The sequence below is a fragment of the Furipterus horrens genome, unplaced genomic scaffold (assembly GCF_987537825.1).
Source record: "Furipterus horrens unplaced genomic scaffold, mFurHor1.1.pri manual_scaffold_9, whole genome shotgun sequence".
Classification (NCBI taxonomy): domain Eukaryota; kingdom Metazoa; phylum Chordata; class Mammalia; order Chiroptera; family Furipteridae; genus Furipterus; species Furipterus horrens.
This window is the reverse complement of record NW_028327179.1, coordinates 95947350-95962737: the sequence shown is the minus strand read 5'-3', so window position 1 is coordinate 95962737 and position 15388 is coordinate 95947350. Positions and strand designations below refer to the sequence as shown.

The following is a 15388-nucleotide window of genomic DNA, read 5'->3' as shown; positions in this document are numbered from 1 at the left end:
GGGAGTTTGTCCGCACAGATCCCAGGAGCTCCTGCCAGAGGAGCCCAATGAGGCAGTCCCAGCCCTGCCAAGTGTAACAAACTCGGAGCCTTCTGCAGTCTGGCTGGGGCCCCTTTCCGAGACTCCTGTCGGGGCCAGGGAGGTAGGCGATGGGACCTCTCCAGGGAGAGGGCAGGCTGGCCCTTGGGGAGACCGATGTGGCCCCAACGCTGAGTCCAGTCGGGGTCCGGTCTCCGCCTCAGCCTCACAAGGAGCCTGCTCTACATGACATGGGGTTGCCACTGCCCAAGAAGAGGGGGCCCGTTGTCCGCTTGTGGAGAAAGTTCTGCAGATGTTTCCAGAGACAGGAGTCCTGGGCTCAGAGCCGAGATGAGCAGAGCCTGCTGCAGCAGAAGAGGTGAGCCTCCGCCTGCGGCCGCTGCCCCCCAACCCCGCGTGTCCCTCACCCCGCCCCTCCCACAGCCGCCCCGCTCCCCCCTCCTCCCTCTCTGTCTGGACAGACTGTGCTCTAGGCCTGGCCCCTTGAGAGCATTTTGTCTCAAGAGTCTCGGCCTGCGGAGCCTCAGGGTTCCAGGTGGAAGAGGAGGTGCTCACGGTCTTTAAGACCCAAATCTTTTATGCAGCTTCTTGGGGGTGCAGTTGACCCCGGCACAACAATGTGGGGGTTAGGGCCGCCGAGGGCATGCGGTCAAACAAATCTGTCAATCACTGATGTCAGCCCTTCATGTACAAGGGTCTCAGCCAGCATTGACCCTTGAACAACGTGGGTTTCAGCTGAGACAGTCCCTCGACCAGCACGCGTCAATTGAAGTGAGTGGGTCCGCTGAAAACACTGACTTACAGGTGGGTCTGATGGTTCCAACTCATGTTGCTCAAGGGTCAATTGTATTGTCCTAACGGCCAGACCACTTGCTGGGCCTCGGAAGGACTGTGGCATCATTAAACCTCCACCGGAGGGGTGCTTGTGGGTCCGAGCAGTGCCTTATACTTCCTCTCCCTGCCCCTCGAACACTCTCTGTGGCAGGAAGATACAGCCGTCCCTCGCTATATCGCGGTTCATGTATCGCGGCTCACCGTACCGTGGGATTTTTAAAAATATTATATTTAAGTATTTATCGCGAATTTTTCGCTCTATCGGGGGATTTTGCAGTGCTGTATACGTATGTTGTTAAAGTGACGTAGGTTTAAGAGTGTAGAATACATGTAAGGTTCCTGCTTTGCAGAGGGGTCTGAAACGTAGTACCCAGGATAAGTGAGGGAATTCTGTATAGCACACACATGTAGGCATGTGGGAAAGAAAGAAAGAAAGAAAGAAAGAAAGAAAGAAAGAAAGAAAGAAAGGAAGGAAGGAAGGAAGGAAGGAAGGAAGGAAGGAAGGAAGGAAGGAAGGAAGGAAGGAAGGAAGAAAGAAAGAAAGAAAGAAAGAAAGAAAGAAAGAAAGAAAGAAAGAAAGAAAGAAAGAAAGAAAAGAAAAGAAAAGAAGCAGGGAGGATCTTCAAGTAACCCCAAAAGGAGACAAAATGGGATCCTGGTTATCATGCCTGTGCATTAATTGCATTGGCTATTGATGGGAGGGTGTGAAGATGAACAGAGCTGGGACCCAGCCTGGAATTCATGAGCCCCCGTTGGGGAAGAGGGACATGGGAAACAGGCCAGAAGGTACTTAGGACCAATGCTCACCCATTTTCTCATCCAGGTGGGGGAATCTGAGAGGCTCTAGAGTTTGAGGCCTAAGGAAATCTTACTTGTTGTTTCCAGCCCCTGAAAATTTCCCTAAATTCCTCTGAGGTCCCACAACCCCCTCATCCCTGGCCACTTAGAGTTGGGAGCCAGGAGAAGAGGATGCGGCAAAAGCTTGAAGCCACCCCAGAATGTGGCCTCCTTCCAAAGGCTCTGTGGGTCACCCCACGCAGGTGATGGCACGCCTGAAGGAAGTCCTTCTGCTGGGGTTCCCTGGGCCCCTATGAAGAGAGCTAATAATGTCTATTCATAGAGGAAAGTTTAAACTTTTTTCGTCTGAAGATCTTTCCCCACCTGCAAATGGGGGGACTTGCCTGAGCCTGACCAGGAGGGGGGAGGCTGAGAGGCCACTGGGAGGCCCTGCGGTTTGTCTTCCTTTGCTCAGGGGTTCTGGGCTGGGATGAGCCCCATTTTTTTTCAGTTTTGGCTTCCCGTCTCTCACAGCAGCCGCCCACCTCTGTCCCCCAGGCCTGGGAGAGTGGGGGCTGAGCACATGTTTGACTGATGACGTCTTGAGACAACAGAATGGTGCTGTTGTCGTGGACGGGGCCGCCGCTGGTCTCACTCGTCCCCGTCCCACTCGTAGGACCCCAGGGCTGGGGAGTCTGCCTCAGAGCGCAGACAGGCCTGGAGTTTTGGGAGGGGTGACAGAGGTTCCCTGTGTGCCCGAGGGAGGCCAAGAGAGAGTGAAGGACCACAGCCTGCCTGCGCGTGGGTGGCTTCCACCTGCCTCTTCCGCCCTGTTTCTTCCGAAGACCACCCGGTGGGCCTCCTCGCGCACCTTCCACTACTAAGGCCTGATGCCACCACATGGAGGGATCCCCCTTCAGTGCCCGAGACCCTGCCTGATTCCGCAGCTCCTTCTGGCCCCCCAGGAGCCAGGAGTGCTGACCACCCACTGGGTGAACCCTCAAATAACTGGGAAGGGGAGAGGACTAGGCTGGGAAGCCGCCAGGTAATTAGAAACCACAAGATCACCTCGGGCACGAGGACGGTCTAGTTAGGCCAGGGGGCCGCTGATGGAAGCAGCAGCCACCATCCTTAGTTACCAACTCCAATCTTATCTCAGAATCCCCAACCCAACTGTGGGATGAGGGACTCTACCCCCGAGAAAGAGGTAGGCTGGAGAGACCAAGTGGGGATGGTGTAGGGCTGTGAGTCAAGGGCTCAGAGTGGGATTCAGTGTGGTTTTGGGGGGCATTCCAGGGGTGAGGATGGACCAGTGAGAAGGGAGGACTTTCTGGTCTTTCCAGGCAGATGGGGAACCCAGTGCTCCTCTCACTGTGAGGCTTTTCTTGGGTCCCAGTCACTCAGCCTGCTCTGGACAAATTCCCATGAGGCCAACCACGCCGGACTCTCCCCTTTCTCCTGCCCCCACTCTCCTCGGGCCTTGAGTTATCGTCTCTCCTGATGCTCAGTGCACCTAACAGCTGTTGAGCAGTAAGTGCTCTGCTAGGTTTGCAGAGTACGAACATGGCACCTCTCCTGCTCTCCGGGAGCTCAGGTTCTCATGAGCGAAATACACCAGTAGGCACCCACTTGGCGATGCTTGGTGAGCATCCTAAGCAGGGAGTGAGCGGAGATGTGGAGACAGAGCAGGAAGCTGCAGTGCCTGATTTTGGCCAGTGTGGCGGGGGCCTGGGCAGCTTCCAGAGCTGGCCCCTTTCAGGCACCATCTCCTTCACTGTAGTTTGCAGGAAGGCCATGTGTTCTGGGGGTTCTCCGCTGGTGAGACAGACACCTGTAACTATGTAAACTGACCTGTCTGTGGAAAGCGAGCCCCGGGACTTTCCAGTGTTAGCAAGACTCCCCGCCTCAGTAACTACGTGCACATGCGTCCTTGCAGGCTCATGTGTCTACCTACACGCATGAGGGAATTGCAGCCTGACTCCATGTCTGGGAATAGCACTTTTCCTGGAAGCGTTTACCCTCACCCCATTGCCAAGAACTTCACCCTGGAGGGAGGTGGCCCGCAGGTGGTCAGTGTGTGCCTCCTCCCCATGCGTGACTGTGGTTTCCTTCATCTGTGGTCACTGCTGCGGGCTGGCCCTCTCCCTCTGGGAAGAGTCATAAAACTTGAAGAACCACATAATTCAGCAATGAGTGCCTCAGGCTAGGTTCTGGGGGAAGCATTCTGCTTTTAACTCTGTGTGATCCTCCTGCGAGGATTGGGCTCTTCTGCCTCAGTTTCCTTTTCTGGAAAATGAGAGCCTCGTTCAGCCTGCGTGGCAGGGCTACGAGGAGCGAAAGGGATTGTAAGCGAGATGCTGCTTTGGAAGCTGAAAAGCACATTTAACACAGGGGTTATTGTGAGGGACAAACCTAGCAGCCGTAGAAGGCACCTCCCACGATGGCAGCACCCTAGAGGGCTCGCGAACGTCCTCCCGTCAGAGCCGTATTCAGTCGAGAGCCATACTCCGTGCTACCGTGTGGTCTCCCCTTCCCAAATGACGTCCTCCTTCGAGAGGGTGTGTGCAGCTAAACCACTGGGACCCAGGCAGGCCCACACAGTGCCTCTTCCAACGCCGTTCCCAACCCTGATCACATTGAGAATGGGGACAGAGAAATGACAAGTGGAGCACTTGTCCCAGCTCTGCCTCTGACTTGTCAGGACACGTCACCTCCAACTCCAGGCCTCTTTCTCCCTGTTCTAAAATTCTGATTTGGATTCTCCTGCAGATATTCTTAATGGCTGCCTTGCTTCCCAGCAACCATAGAAACGCCACTTGTGCACACACGTATGTGCACACACAGGCATGTACACAGCCTCGGGAATGGAGGGGAGTGTGTTGGGTGGCGGGAACTGGGAGAGAAAAGTGAGCGAGTCTCACCTGGTGGCTGGAGGGAAGCCCGAGGGGAGTGAGCGCCATGATTTGTTCACAAATAACGCGCTGGGTTTTCTGCCAGGAATCCTGTAGTAGGACTGGCACCAGTCTGATATGGAACTAGATCGTTTGATGTGGTAAATAATTGTCCAGCAAAAGAAAACCTTCTGAATCCTGCCAACACCTTTCCTATTGTTATAATTTCAGATTTACTCTGTAATTTCTTGTTGCTGTTTAATCAGTGGGTGCTTCAAAGCCTTCACCTTTTTGCTTACTGATGTGTAAGTAACCATGCAGGTGGAGGGCATTTCTCATCCTTTTTGATGTGAAGAATCCTTTTAAAAAATGGATTATGAATAATTATAGCTCTGAGTCGGGATTTCTCTACCTTGGCCCTATTGACATAATGGGCAGGAAAATCCTTGGTTATGGGACGCTGCCTGTATAAGACGCTTAACAATATGCTACCCTCTACCCACCTGGAAGCGAGGAGCACCTGCCCTGCAGATGTAACAACCAAAAAAATGTCTTCTGACATTGCCAGGTTCCTTGGGGAGGAGACCTGGGATCACCCCGGTTTGAGAACCATTGCTCCAAACCGCTGTTTGTAATGAGGGGGTTCTGGTAGCAATGCAAAGTATTCTGCTAAATAGAGTGAAGTCTTCCCTGGGGAAGGAGAGAGTATAATCTAACCATTCACAAGGGAAGCTGCTTCTTCAGCATCTCCCCACTTCCTGGCAGCCTTCTGGGGAAGATGTGTAGTTTGCTCCAGATCTAAACTTCTGTGCTGGGTTGTTATGAAACTCCCAGCGCCTCAGGCACAAGAATCTTCGGATGGGTCTGCTCTTGTCTCTTTTTATGGGGCCCAAGGACAATCAGGTGTTTGGGGGGGCCCCTCCTTTACTGTCAAGCATGTGAGTGAGGGCTTTCTCTACTGTCTCCTTGTGGCCCTATGATGCTATTGCAAGCAATGGCTCTGCCTGATCCCCTCAAAACCATCTGCACGCTGCCCCACTTTTTGCTGGGTTCCGGAACTCACCAACCAGAGGAGTCCAGCTCTCTCCAAACCCTGCCAGGTTGGCTGCTAAGCTGGTCCTTTAACCAGAGTGTGGGCTGACTGTGTTTGCCAGATAAAATACAGGACATTGAGTTAAATTTGAAGTTTAGATGAACAATATAGTGTTAGTATAAGAGGGGGACCCCCCGCAAAAGAATTATCTTCTGGAGGACAGGCCCCTTGTACTACAGGCTTCCCCACTAGATGAGTGATCTAGGAACTCGTCTGTGTCAGTGCACCAGCTGGCCTTACTGTGAGAGGCCACGTTTGGCTTCAGTGAATTTTTTTGAAGACTCTTGCAATGCATTTATCCATTTCATGATGGGCGATTTGTGGGCACACCTGCCCACACTGGGCTGAGTGTGCAGCAGTTTTTGACCAAAAGTGGCATGACCCCCATACACCACTCCACCTTCGCTATTCACCTGATCTCACCCTGAACAGCTTTGTTGTTCCCCAATGTGGAAGAAGTGAAACAAAAAATGGCAGAAGCACTAAAAGTCATCAAAACCGACAAGTTCAAAAACTTTTGAGCAGTGGAAAAAAAACATCTTGATAAGAGTATTGCATCAAATGGAGAGGACTTTGAAGGTGACTGAAGTTTAAACATGTAAGAATAAACACACAATTTTTTATAAATAAATTCAATTGGGGGGGGGTCCCCCCTTGTAAGTATGTCACAAATATTACATGGGACAGACTTGCACTAAAACATTATTTGTGGTGTATCTAAAATTTAAATGCACCCGCGCTCCCATGTTTTTATGTGGTGGACCCGGCACGCCTGAGTCAGACAGCAGTTCCCTGACCTGCCGAGGCCCAGCAGGGTTGTCAGCAGAGACGAGGAAATGAACATGCAGAGAATGTTTGTGGGGGGCATTCTCTGGCTTCAGAGACATGTAAGGGCCAAAAGGGATAAATATCTTCGGACCTGCCACCAACTAGCCTCCCCACTCCTACCCCGGGAGGCCGGGAGCGACAACAAAGCTGGAATGTGGGTAGCGAGAGCCCTGGGACCCACCTTCGGCTTTGCCGTTAACCTTTCTGCATTTAGTCAAAGCCGGGCACCAACGCGAAGGTAACTGGACGAGGGCAGGGAAAGAACGCAGAGGAGAGAAAGTGGCTGATGGCTGCCTTCAAGTGCCCCTAGTAACAGAGGAGGAGACAGATACTAATCACAGCACACGTGGGGAACAGAAGCGAGGCCAGACGCGAGTGCAGACCTTGGGGAGACCACGTGTCCCTGAGCCTGCACAGTGCTGACTCTAGAGTATCCATTGAGGGAGGGGGTCGGCCAAATTGTTGGGAAGGGGGTGGTGGTGCTGCTGGAGAAGGTGAAGGGGTGCATAGCAAACTTGTTGGCAGCTGCTTGCATTCCAAGCATACTGGTTTTTGCTTAGATTATATGTTTGCTTAAGGTTGGCTTGAGGATGGCCAGTAAAGATAATGAGGAGACAGTAAGGCCAAAATGCCTTCTGGCATGGCTCCTTACTCATTCCACAGAGAGCGGGGATGCCTACCACCTGCTGGGCACAGATTCTAGGCGCACAGAAGAGACACTTACCATTATTGGGGTGCGGGGTAAACTTCAGGTGTGAGGAAGGGTATGCAGTGGTACAGCATGGTGTGCTGTGGGCGGTGAAGCCAACATGCTGGGTGGGAGATGTGAGTGTGAAGAAGAGTGTGGAAAACTGTGGCTCAGAGACTCTAAAGGACCCCCCCCCCCCCCGCCCCCTGTTTCCTTCTCTTTGGGCATTTAATAGCCCATCGGACTTTTGTACGCTGTGATTGCATTTGCCATTCAAAGGGAGTATATTGGTGGCATCGAGAAGGATGGGCTGGGGATAGACGGTGTGTGGGGGGAGAGTATTTTCCTAATCCTGGGCTAGAGAATGAGGACATGAATTAATGAGAGGCAGTCAGGACGAGGAGGTAGGGATTGACCGGAGAGAGAGAGATGAAGAATTGGCAGGGCCAGGGGCTGCCTGTGTGGCATGAGGAGGGGGAGCCAGTATTGGGGGAGATGTGTTTTAAGCTCTCTCTCCTCTCCTGATCGCCCTCCCACTCCCAGCACTGGAGTGGGCTTCCTGCCACTGTCGATACTTAGTATGTGAGTGCCTGGTCTGGGTCTCTGCTTGTCACATAATTGGCCATCTCTGGCTAAACAGGGTTATTTCATTGGAGTGAATGAAAGAGCCCAGGGCTCTGGGCTAAAAGAGAAAATGGAATGAAAAGGGTCCCATGTGTCTTAGTTGAGTTAAATTTTGATCTTAAAAAACGTTTTAGACCTGGCTGGTGTGGCTCAGTGGATTGAGCACCAGCCTGTGGACTAAGGAGTCGCCACTTTGATTCCCAGTCAGGGCACATGCCTGGGTTGTGGGTCAGGACCCCAGTTAGGGGTGCCTGTGATAGGCAACCACACATTGATGTTTCTCTCCCTCTCTTTCTCCCTTTCTTTTCCTCTCTCTAAAAATAAATACAATCTTAAAATAATAAAAAAAAAAACGATGCACTCTCCTTTAAAAAAAATTGTTTTAGAATTTATTGTAGGACTAAAACTCGAGAATGGGTTTGGGGAGTCCGAAGAGGTGATTTTCGCTTAAAACCAGTGAGACACAAATAGGCAGTAAGAAGAGACTATACCCTGACTTAGGGGCTGGGAAAACAAAAAAGATGGGCTATTATCATTCCCTTTGGAGTAAGTCCTAGAGATGCTGGTAGAGGGAGGGAGGAGCCAGGATCAAAGGCCTCTGCTGAAGAGGTCTGGGAAGAAGAGCACCATACCACAGAACATCTGCTAACCTCTCTGGAATGACTTTCTTCACAAAGAAGAGGGAAAAATTCCTGGTACTCCTCGTCCTTGAGAACAAAGCTATCGGGGAAGATAATCTCAGGACACTTGGTGACCCCGAATCAGGGCCGCTGCAGAAGTCAGTAGGGTAGGAGGTGAACGAGTGCCTAGGGAAAGCCCCTCCCCTCCGTCCCTGACATGCACAGATAACACCTTCACGTGCAACCTGGTGCCCGCACCCGGGGGTGGGAGGAGACTGGTCAGTGGGGTTTTGGTTAATTAACTGGTCAGGAGAAAAGTGATCCGGCAGCTCTTTGCAGCTCAACAGCCTCACTTCCCTGCACCAGGGACCTTGGACCTCACGGTCACTGAGCTACGCGTTTCTCTGCGACGAAGCTGAGCTATCATCCACCACTGAACATGCTCACTGCTTCCACCTGTCTGACCCCATTCCCTTGTAGGATCCTGGGGTGTCCTTTCCTTCTAGCTGCCAAAGAGAATGATGTCCAGACTCTCAAGAAGCTGCTCAAGCATCGGGCCCGTGACGTGCACCAAAGAGGTAAGGAAGGAGCAGAGCACCCGGCGCCGCTCTCCTCCCGCTCAGCCCTGTGCGCTGGGGGCCCCGAAATCTCTCTTGTCCCCATTCCCCTGCGCATAGAAGCCCCATGCCTCCTCTCTCCATCCAGGCGCCCTCGGGGAGACAGCACTGCACGTGGCGGTCCTCTATAACAACGTGGAGGCAGCCATGCTGCTGATGGAGGCTGCCCCGGAGCTGGTCTCCGAGCCCGTGACCTCCGAGCTGTATGAGGGTAAGGAGCCTGGGGGCAGGGACAGGGGGAAGGGGAGACCTGTTGGGTATTTCAAGTTAAGCTCTGTGGTGGATAATTCGGGGAAACCAAAGAGGGCCTCTGAGCCCCGCAGCTCTCTATTCACTTCTCCCTCTCCCTTCTCCATTGTCAATCTCACTGCGCCTCATTAGAACACAACCCGCTGAAATGGAGGGGCCCAGGGATTGGGAAGAAGTGGGTGGCAGGGGACTCCCCTGGGGACCCTGCCTGGCCCAGGGCTCGCTGTCCCCCCTGCCCCAGGCTGCCCTGGAGTAGGATAATATGTAGATATGGGGTCCCCCTCCATAATCCTGGGCACAGACCCCATGGCTGAGGGCCCTCTCTGAACCAGGTCAGACAGCCCTGCACGTGGCCATCCTGAACCAGAATGTGAACTTGGTGCGAGCCCTGCTTGACCACGGGGCCAGCGTCTCTGCCAGAGCGACGGGCACATCCTTCCGCCGCAGCCCTGACAACTTCATCTACTTTGGTGAGAGCCGGGGCCAGGGCTGAGGGGAGGGAGGGGAGGGTGGGCTGAGGAGGGCTCCATGCCTGAGGAGCCTGGGATGGCAGTGGGAGGGGGTCAGCCCTTGGCGGGCTTAAGGCCAGAGCCAGCCAATTCCCCCAGGGCACCCTGCACCGTCCCTGCCTCTGGTTCTGCTGACAAGTGTCCCCACCCCCAGCACTGAGATGTGGGAACAGGCACCCCTGGGAGAATTTGCACCCCAGCCTGCACTCTCATCCCAGAGCCTCTGTGTCCCTCTGTGTCCCCAGGGGAGCACCCTTTGTCCTTCGCTGCCTGCGTGGGCAGCGAGGAGATCGTGCGTCTGCTCATTGAACACGGAGCCAACATCCGGGCCCAGGACTCCCTGGGTGAGCACTGGGAGCAGGGAGTGGGTGGCAGAGGAGGGGCTGGGACAACCCTCAGGCCTACCCTGGGGTGGCGGCATGGGGACCCTCAGGGACGTGGGCCCCGTGGCCACGTGACACCCATGTCCTCCCCCAGGAAACACGGTGTTGCACATCCTCGTCTTGCAGCCCAACAAGACCGTTGCCTGCCAGATGTACAGCCTGCTGCTGTCCTACGATGGGCACGGAGGCCACCTGCAGTCCCTGGACCTCGTGCCCAATCACGAGGGCCTCACCCCCTTCAAGCTGGCCGGCGTGGAGGGCAACACTGTGGTGAGGGACACGTCCCCAAACCCACGGTGTCCCCCTAAGGACCTCCGTCTATACTCTTAGCCCTTTGCAGAGATAGACGGAAACACGCATCGCTGATGCCTAGGGCCCATTTTCAGGTTGGAGTTTCTTTTCAGGCCCTCTCTCCCGGTCCCCTTCTTGTCCACATTCTCTTCCCTGAGGCTCTGGGGGCTGAGAGTCTAGATCCCCCCCTGGGGTGGTAATGCCCGCATCTACCTTCCAGTCCACATGGCAGCAGATTCCAGACTCTCACGTCTTCCCAAGCCTTAGAGGGAGTTGTGGGGGTCAGGGAGCAACCTCGGGGGCAGCATGAACATGGGTTCTTCTGCCCTAAAGGCTGTGGTCACTGAGTGCAGAGCGGCCACACTTTCCAGTGGTGCTGCCCTCCTGGACCACTGCCCACTCTCGCCCTGTGACCCTCCCGACTAAACACCTCCCCCCACTTAGATGTTTCAGCACCTGCTGCAGAAGTGGAAGCACAGCCAGGGGACCTTCGGCCTGACGACCTACACACTCTACGACCTCACGGAGATCGATTCCTCCGGCAACGAGCCGTCGCTGCTGGAACTCATCGTCACCACCAAGAAGCGGGAGGTATGGGGTGTTCGGGTCAGAGCGCGGCGGGGGAGGGTGGCAGGGTCCCTGAGCTGCGTGCTCTGTTCTCTTCCTGCCGTAGGCTCGCCAGATCCTGGACCAGACGCCCCTGAAGGAGCTGGTGAGCCTCAAGTGGAAGAGATACGGACGGCCCTACTTCTGCCTGCTGGGCACCTTGTACGTGCTCTACATCATCTGCTTCACTATGTGCTGCGTCTACCGCCCGCTGAAGCCCAGGACCGACAACCGCACGCAGCCCCGGGACAACACCCTCCTGCAGCAAAAGCTGCTTCAGGTGACACCTGGGAGCCGCAGAGCCCGGGGCAGGCTCAGCTCTCCACCCGTCCTCAGACTTGTAGCATGGTGCTATCTTCCAAGCACCATCTCTCCCCTTACCCGGGGCTCACACACACACTCAAAGGGAAGTTTGAGGTAGCCAACCCTCACAGGTGAAAAGGAATCAGACAAGGGACACTGACCGCCCACTGGGACGGGCAGGGCAGATGCGTGGGACCTCGAGTGCTCTGACCATGTTTGTCCCCCCAGGAGGCCTACGTGACCAGCGAGGATGCCATCCGACTGGTGGGGGAACTGGTGACTGTCATTGGCGCCGTGATCATCCTGATCATAGAGGTGTGGTGCGGACTGGGCCTTGGGTGTGGCTGTCTATCCCAAGGATCCAGCCCCCCAGGCCCCCGCCTAGAAGTGCCTTTGTGTCTCTGCAGATTCCAGACATCTTCAGGGTGGGGTTCACTCGCTTCTTCGGACATACCATCCTTGGGGGGCCGTTCCATGTTCTCATGTGAGTTTCCTTCCTCACTCCCCGGGCCACTGGGGAACCCCTAGAGAACCTGACCCCGAGGTCCCTCTCAAGTGATGCCTGGGACCCGGTGTCCTGAGCTTGGGAAGACTGAACCTGAGTGTGTGGATACTGCCTGTGTCACACTCTTGCTCTTGGGCCCCCCACCCCCAGGACAACCCCAGACCCCTCTCCTCACCCCCTCCCTGCTCTCCCCCCCAGCATCACCTACGCGTGCACGGTGCTGGTGACCATGGTGATGAGGCTCACCAACACCAACGGGGAGGTCGTGCCCATGTCCTTCGCCCTGGTGCTGGGCTGGTGCAATGTCATGTACTTCGCCCGAGGATTCCAGATGCTGGGCCCCTTCACCATCATGATCCAGAAGGTGGGTGCCTCCCCCCGCGCTTCCTAGAGAAGGGGCCTAGAGAAGGGGCTGCAAACATTTCTGTTAAGAGCCAGATAACAGATGATGTCCTAAGCTTTGTGAGCCACATATGGTCCCTGTTGCATATTCTTTTCCTCCTCCTCTTCTTTTCCCCCCCAAGTCTTTAAAAATGGAAGAACTATTTTTAGTTCAAGGGCCATACCAAAATAGACCAAACGGATCTGGCCTGCAGCCACGGCTGGCCAGCCCTGTGTGAGTCCTCAGAGCAAGAGCGGTTCGAGGCTGGGACAGGCAGTGGCTAGAGCAACAGGTGTGATCTTCTCCCTGCCCTCTTAGATGATTTTTGGTGACTTGATGCGCTTCTGCTGGCTGATGGCTGTGGTCATCCTGGGCTTTACGTCAGGTAAAGCACCTGTTCAGGAGGAGGGGGGGGGCTGCGGAGGGAAAGGTTGCAGGAACCTAAGGAACACAGAAGGGCTCAAGATCAACTTGGGGAAAGGTGGGAGGAGGCTGAAGAGGGGCCATGGTATCTGAGGGTGGGCTGTCCCTCAGAGGGGCGGGACAGCTGGGAGTGCTGGGGACAGGTGGCCCTTGGGATCAGGAGGATGAGCCATACAGAGGGCAACCTAAGAACCTCAAGGATGGAACAATGAAGGGCTGGCTGTGCTTCGGTCACACCCACGGCCACCCTCACCCTGGTAACCCACACCCCCTTGGGTGGGGCAGCCTTCTACATCATCTTCCAGACTGAGAACCCCGACGAGCTGGGCCACTTCTACAATTACCCCATGGCGCTGTTCAGCACCTTTGAGATGTTCCTCACCATCATCGACGGCCCTGCCAACTACGACGTGGACCTGCCCTTCATGTACAGCATCACCTATGCGGCCTTCGCCATCATTGCCACGCTGCTCATGCTCAACCTGCTCATCGCCATGATGGGCGACACTCACTGGCGGGTGGCCCACGAGCGGGATGAGCTCTGGAGGGCCCAGGTGAGGCCCTGGTGGCTGGGAGGGTTAGGGCAAGTCCTTTCCGTCCGAAGCAGGATGTCTTGACCCCACCTGTTTGGGCCGTTACTGCCCAGTACACAGAATAATGCAGAGTGTACAGTAGAACTGGATTAGCAATACCACCAAGCAATGCTGGAAAAGCTGAAAAGAATTCCTCCATTTGCTCAAAAATTAAAACCTGTCTTTTTTAGAATAACCAACAAGAATTAAATCAAGCATAAAGCTAACAGTGGCTAAAATGGCATTTTGTAAACTTTGCTACTGAATAAAAACTGGAGTATCCCATCTTCTTGGCATTATTTCCTTCTTCAAGATTTGACCCAGAAACAACAGACATGTTAAAAATAATGCCACAAAACCCCCTTGTAGTAGCAGAAACTACCTTCAGTTAGAGCCTCATGGGGGGGGGGGGGACAAGGGACCATTAAATGAATCAAACCATCACTTAAAATTATATGTTGACAAGGGACCATTAAATGAATCAAACCATCACTTAAAATTATATGTTGAAAATAATTTATCTCAACAAAAATAATTCCCGCAAAATAAAAATGGAAATCCTGAAAACTAGATGGCATTTAGCGGTGCTGTGTAGAAAATGGAGTTTAAGAAAAAGAAAACACAAAAGCTACGCTGGCTTTAGTGGGATTTGCTCAGGAAGAAGTATTTTTCAGGCCAATGTACTGATATTAGATGTCTCAGTAGGATGTCTGCATTTATAAATGGCCCATGTGTCTATAGGGTCGAAATAGCCTGTAGCTTTGAGGACCTCTCCCTATTTGCTTTGCTCACCTTCCCATTGTCCCTGGAGTAAGGTCACTCGACCTGCTGCAGGACCAGCTTGCCATCTGCATGGGTGTCAGGTCACCGGGCATAGAACCGTGGGGTTCATGGACCATCGATGGTCCCACAGAAGAGGGCTGACAAAGCTGACACCGCTGTCCTCGGCTTAGGGGTGCTGCTTGTCACCTCTGGGAAACCAGAGTCCCTGAGTGTCCTAGCTGCCGCTGAACTGTGCTCCCTCTGCCCAGCACTCTCCCTGCTCCCTATGCGTCAGCTTAGTCTGTGCCCTTCTGTCCCCACGTGCAGGTCGTGGCCACCACGGTGATGCTGGAACGGAAGTTGCCTCGCTGCCTGTGGCCTCGCTCTGGGATCTTTGGGAGCGAGTACGGGATGGGGGATCGCTGGTTCCTACGGTGAGTGACAGTGAGGGGCTGGGTGTTCCTCCTTAGTCCCCACGGCCTGGCTGCTGAGGGGCTGGAACCCCCTGCCACACCAGCAGCGGGGTGCACAGGGGACAGGCAGCTCCAGCCCTCCGCCTGTAGACACCTCTCAAGTCCTCTGCACCCCCCCCCCCCCCCAGCTTGGAAGACAGGCAGGACGTCAACCAGCAGAGAGCCCAGCGAGCCCAGCGCTACGCACGGGCCTTCCACCGCCGGGGCGCCTACGACTTGGACAAGGACTCAGAAACCCTGCAGCTGCACCGCCCCTCTAGCCCCAGCCTGTCCCTTCCTGTCCCCTCAGTGTCACGAAGAACCTCCCGCAACAGCACCAACTGGGGGAAACTTCAGCAAGGGGCCCCGAAGACAGAATTGAGGGGCGCTGTCAACAGGGGTGTGGAAGAGGAGGGCTGGGAATACCAGATCTGAGCGTGTGTCCTTGCTCTGGCTCCCCAGTCGCTCTCATGTCCCCGGGAACGTTACAAAACCAAAACCAAAATACCAAGCAGTTACTAACCCCCTAGGCCAAGGGGGAAAGGAGTAGAATAGTCAGGAGTAGCTGTGCCCAGGTCTCTGCTTTTTGCTCAGCTCTAGAGCAAACAGAAAGCCAGGAGGTGGCTGGTACCCCTTCTTTGGCTTTAACGGAGTCCCCTGCACTGTCAGAACAAAGCACTTTAAGGACAAGCTGGCCACCCCTGCACCCAGTCTCCACCCTGGAGTCAGAGTGGAAGGAGTGAGCCCTGCCTGGTGTTCCAGAAAGTTCTGGGGAGGCCTGTGGAGAAACCACGAGTAAGGGGACAAACCACTCTGGGGTGGGGGGTGATGCTGCCTGAGTTTTGTCACCTTTTACCTTCCAATAAAGTGTTCCCTACTCTGCTCCGCTGCTGTGTGGTGTCACCTTCCCAACGTTCCCTGCAGACTGAGGCCTCGCCAC

The 15388-nt window shown here is 54.6% G+C and overlaps 1 protein-coding gene across 1 annotated transcript; it reads left to right on the top strand.

The window, feature by feature from the left end:
- On the top strand, positions 1–15330 carry TRPV6 (transient receptor potential cation channel subfamily V member 6). Its single transcript, XM_090287607.1, has 15 exons — positions 1–397; positions 8875–8972; positions 9100–9222; positions 9593–9730; positions 10015–10113; positions 10247–10422; positions 10888–11034; positions 11117–11329; positions 11581–11667; positions 11760–11836; positions 12056–12221; positions 12558–12624; positions 12948–13216; positions 14324–14430; positions 14598–15330. Exons 1-15 carry the CDS (start codon positions 150–152, stop codon positions 14881–14883), a joined length of 2301 nt encoding a protein of 766 aa, XP_090143733.1. The 5' UTR covers positions 1–149; the 3' UTR covers positions 14884–15330.
- The last annotated feature ends 58 nt before the right edge of the window (positions 15331–15388 follow it).